At 42.2% G+C, this 5,000-nt stretch overlaps 1 protein-coding gene across 1 annotated transcript in view; it reads right to left on the bottom strand.

Annotated features, from left to right (window-relative positions):
- col14a1a (collagen, type XIV, alpha 1a) overlaps positions 1–5,000 on the bottom strand; it is a 50,800-nt gene that overhangs the window by 22,510 nt on the left and 23,290 nt on the right. Inside the window, exons 6-8 of the mRNA XM_060064823.1 lie at positions 2,364–2,519; positions 1,893–2,012; positions 1,474–1,638 (exon numbers count right to left, since the gene is read on the bottom strand). Of these exons, the coding sequence (XP_059920806.1) occupies positions 1,474–1,638; positions 1,893–2,012; positions 2,364–2,519 (441 nt within the window). The remainder of the gene's footprint in view (positions 1–1,473; positions 1,639–1,892; positions 2,013–2,363; positions 2,520–5,000) is intronic.

Raw genomic sequence — 5,000 nt, 5'->3', positions numbered from 1 at the left:
GCACTCGTTGAGCGGTAGGAAGTAGGAAGACACTCACTTACTTTATTTCCTCAATGTCGTTTTTTAAGATCCCATGCAAATGCGTTATCGACCCCTTTCCACCGATGCGGAGCGGTAATAGAGTCTCAATGCGTTGCGGTTTAGTTCATCAGATGAATCACTGGCAACTTCCATTTCCCACTGTGCCGCTCAAAGAGGCTCTTGCAAACAAAAAAGGAATGCACTGCCAATTAATATCAGAGCTAGATGTACGTTTTGGCAGTTTTGTATTTGTTCAACGTTTATCCATTCAATCCCGTTTATGCACATCATGTCTCAGAGACCACGTTAAAAACAACACAAGACCATGCAGACACACAACATGAAAATAACACACACACACACTGCCGCTTTTAACACTCAGGGTGCATATATTATTAGATCAATATGAAACACGATCGAAATGCAAGGGATGCCTGCATATTTGGCTTTGTGAATATATATATATATATATCTTTATAATTCTCACTGTGGCATTGAAATCTAATTTCCCCTGACACCGCCACACATTCACACCCACAAATAAACTTGTTTTATTCAACTATCTGTTCTCTTTTTGTGTCCCAGTAAGGGCGAATATGTTGTAACTGACAGCTGATGCAATAGATGGATCGGATGTGTTATTCAAAATGTGCCCATAGTCCTATATGTGTTATTGTCATTTTTTATGAGCCAGTCTCTCCGTCTGCCCAGTCTGTCTCCTGTGTGCCTGTCTGCTGTAAAGTAAATTGGATTCTTAGGTAAGACTGGTGATTGGCTACGGGCGGGGGGGGCGTGTTCTGTGTGTTGATTGGATTCCCAGTCAGCAGCAGGACTATAAATACCAGCAGTGAAGAAGAAGAAATAAAGTTTGTGTGTGTGTGTGTGTGTGTGTCAGTGCATGTGTGTGCGTGTGAGTGTGTTTGTGTGTCAGTGCGTGCATGTGTGTGTGTGTGTTTGGAATCAGTTCTTAACGTTATGTGATTTGGTCCTTTACTGTTTTCGAGCTTAGGTCTGCACTGCAATCTTCCATTTTCGATCGCATACACTGAATTTGTCCTGCCAAGTCTGTTGTTTGTTTTTGGCTCAAGACATGTCTTCTTTTCGTAAACTAACTTTCATTTTGATTTATTATTTGTGTGGACCTTAAGTTATTGGTTGAACTAGATAGTTTTAAGGGTTACTGTCTATTTGTACTATAACGCATCAAGGGTTGATTTGAATGTGAACTAGCTAGTATTAAGGGTTACTGTGTATTTGAACAAGTTAGTATTAAGAGTAAGAACTAGATGGCATTAAGGGTTAAGGTGTATGTGAACTAGACAGTATTAAGGGTTGAACTAGAAAGTATTAAGGGTTGATGTGTATGTGATTTGGATAGTATTTAGGATCACTGGGTTGCTTTGTAAGTGAACCAGATAGTTTAGGATTAGGAGCAGCAGGGATCTGTCTCACCGACAGCGAACAGCTCCACGCCGGCGTCTCGCAGGCTCTCCGCAGGGGGCACCACGTCGTCCTGGGACTTTCCATCCGTGATCAGGATGCCGATCTTCGGGACGCCGGGTCTGGATCCCGACTCGGGCTTGAAGCTGTTCTCCAGAATGTAGGTCAGCGCCAGGCCTTTGGACGGGATGGGGCGGGGGAAAGAATGAAACAGAGACCAGTGAGTGGGTGGAACCAGATAAGGAATTCATATCTAAATATGAGGTGACGGATTACTTAAGTACAAAGAGAGAAATTAAGGGTTTGGGAGAGGAAGAGTTTAGAGACACGGACGTTAATTAAGGCTTAACAAGAATTCCTTTGTGCAAATGTGACTTGCGACACCACTTTTGAAATGAACATATCCCAAAAGCTTGAAGAAAGGTGTCTACCGGTAAGTGTGTTGCCTCCCTTGTAGGGCAGATTCTTCACGGCGTCGATCACGGTGTCTTTGGTGGTGTAGGCGTTCAGATGCCACTCTATCCTGGGGTCCCCGCTGTACTGAGCCAGACCTACGAGAGACAGACATGTATCCACAGACACATCATACATACAGCATATCAATGTCATCCATGCAGTTCAAATATGTACGCAGCAACAATATCACATATGGGTCTAAAAGCTTCGGACATGTAAGAAATCGGTTGCTTGTTTCAAATGATCAAATGTACACATTTTTCTTTGCTGCTTCTTTGACAAAGCAGGCTTAAATGAGACAGGTCATTTACTAATATACACACTAATGTATACACTTTTTAGTCTTAAAAACAATGCAATCGAAACAATAATTGCCATTGCTTCCAGATGGAGTTTGCCTGTAATTTTTAACAGATTCAGAGGAGGACACAGAGACGGGAACGGACCGATGCGCGTCTTGTCGATGCCGATGTCGAAGGCGTTGACCAGGTTCTCCAGGAACAGGCGCACCAGCCGGAAGTTGATCCTGCCGATGCTCCACGAGCCGTCCACCAGGATGACGATGTCGGCGACCGCCTCCGTGTGGCAAACGAACGGGTCCACTGGAGACGAGGAGAGAACCGGGATGTTATTCTCCGAGCTCTGGCAAATGGTTATTTTGTTACTTGACTTTTAAGGTTAACTGACAATGGGATTGTAGATGATAAAAGAGTTTTTCCCATTCATGAATATTAATCGTAAAAGTTATCTCATCTTAACCCTGTGCTCCAAGACAGAGGAGAAATAGAGGAGAAAACATAAAATATGTATATTTTTAAAGTTCATAAAACGAGATATAATTCGTTTTTTGTTTTTCGTCAGGAGGCAACAGCTATGCAGTCTCTAGGTCCTCTTTATTAGAAAATACAAACAAATGAGAATTTTCACCATACATTGGCGAAAATGATCTACATTATGCATAAAAAGAGCTAAATTATAGAAACCACCACAGACTGGAACTATTATGCGAGCCAGAACACTGGAGGTATTCTGTCCCGCGTGAGTCTTCCATCTGGAGAAGAGGAGGGCTTAATGGCAGTGGTGAAGCAATTATAATGGGAACAGGGTACTTCTCACAGAACAAACACCTACACCGTTTCACCATTACACTCAAAGAGAAACGGTGCTCGGGGAAAACAAATCACAGGGACAAAATAGCATAGCCATGTGTTCTCCTTATTGTTATTATAGTCTAACTTGAATTTATTACTTATCTATTACAAAGTTTTTTTTTTTGCATTGTCATCTTTGTAACATGACATCCCCCAAGCCCTCACCATAAAGTAACCATAAGTAAGTTTTAATAAAAACATTTATTTTATGAACCAAGGCCTCTGTTTGCAGATTGCTTTTGGTACTTTTGTCTGTTTTATGTTAAAACCTGAAACTTTACCAGCAGCCCATGTGCTGCAGATTTAAGTATAACTCATCGGGGGTGTTAAAGGTGCTGCTCACAAAAGAAGAAGGTCCTTTTTAATACCGATGCTGGATTTTTTAAGAAAAGTAGAGGTCTACTGAGCCAGACTGTTCCCTTGAAACATCCACTGAGACCGTGATTTATAACAGGTTACATCTGCCTTCTGTCACGTTGCTGCTCCAGAATTGGATTGCATATCTGGATGTTATTGCTTATATTGTTCATGCTAAAAAAAAAAGATTAAGAATTACTCGTAAGTATCCTGGCAATATAACTCTCAATATAACTGTTGCTAGGGTAGCGAATCATTTCCATAATGGAGGGGCAGGGTTGAGTTTTGCTAGTTACAAGGCAAGCAGAGCCCTGATTGGTTCAGAGCAGCAACGAGGCACACCTGTTCCCTGTCTATCTAATGATTTAACGATCGATATCTTGAACTATGTGGCTTTCCCTGGAGTATCTTTAGGGAACCAATTTCCAAGAAACTAGAGAGCTTGGGAAATCCCTAGGCAACACAAACTCAAAAGCCTATAGTTGTGCTGTTTAGCTAAAAAGAAACTGCGCTTTTCAAACAGCTTAGTATATAGGCCGGACGGTGTGCTTATCTTTCAGTTTATTTTTTTGCATTTGAACATAAGGAAAGCGAGGGAAGAGAAAATTAAGAGTAGAGAGAGGGAGTACAAAACCGAGAAGCCCATATGGTGTATGGAAGTTTATCTTGCGTGGTCGCTTCTACGAAATGGCAAAAAGCTGAATACCGAAGAAAGACCAGCGAGAAGCCTGAACAGAACCCTAACAGTTTGGTTTAAATGGTTTTGGTCGGTTTGTTATTTCAACACACACACACACCCACACACAACCATACTTTCACACACACACACACACACACACACACACACACACACACACACACACACACACACACACACACACACACACACACACACACACACACACACACACACACACAACCATACTTTCACACACACACACACACACACACACGCACACGCACACGCACACGCACACGCACACGCACACCACACAAACCAACACAAACATCCAACAGAAAAACACAAATGCGTTTCACACATGATGGTGAAATGTAGGGAAATACATTACAACGGTCACAACATCAGCCCCTTAAAAGTATACTTATTTGTACAATTTCCCACAAAGCCAGAGGCATGCACATCTATGCACGGTTTTGAAGAGAAGAGGATGACAAGAGGATCACACAGGTATGGCTCTTTAAGCCCTGAGAATATAAGCATTAAAATCTTGAGTCTTTCATCAACAATTCAGGCCCCCCAAAATTAACATCTTTCTACTCGAATTTGGCTATTACAGACTTTTATTGGACTTATTTTAAACTCTTTTATGACCTAGTAAAGGTAATGGAAAACCTCATATCCTTTGTCAGTAGCGCCCGCACCCAGTCCTCTCTCGCGTGAGACACCAGATTTGGTGGAAAATCCCCCACAAAACAATCCTCCGCGATGACACTAACTCAGACAGGCAGCTTGACAGGCTAATACTTTGTTTGTGTGCCGGCTTAGGTGGCATGTTTTGATCAAACGTGTGGTGGTTGTGGACAGGGCCCACACAAACGGTGAACAATACACCA

Source organism: Gadus macrocephalus, chromosome 11, assembly GCF_031168955.1.
Source record: "Gadus macrocephalus chromosome 11, ASM3116895v1".
Taxonomy (NCBI): domain Eukaryota; kingdom Metazoa; phylum Chordata; class Actinopteri; order Gadiformes; family Gadidae; genus Gadus; species Gadus macrocephalus.
Note: the sequence above shows the minus strand (reverse complement) of the source record. Positions and strands in the feature narration are given on the sequence as shown.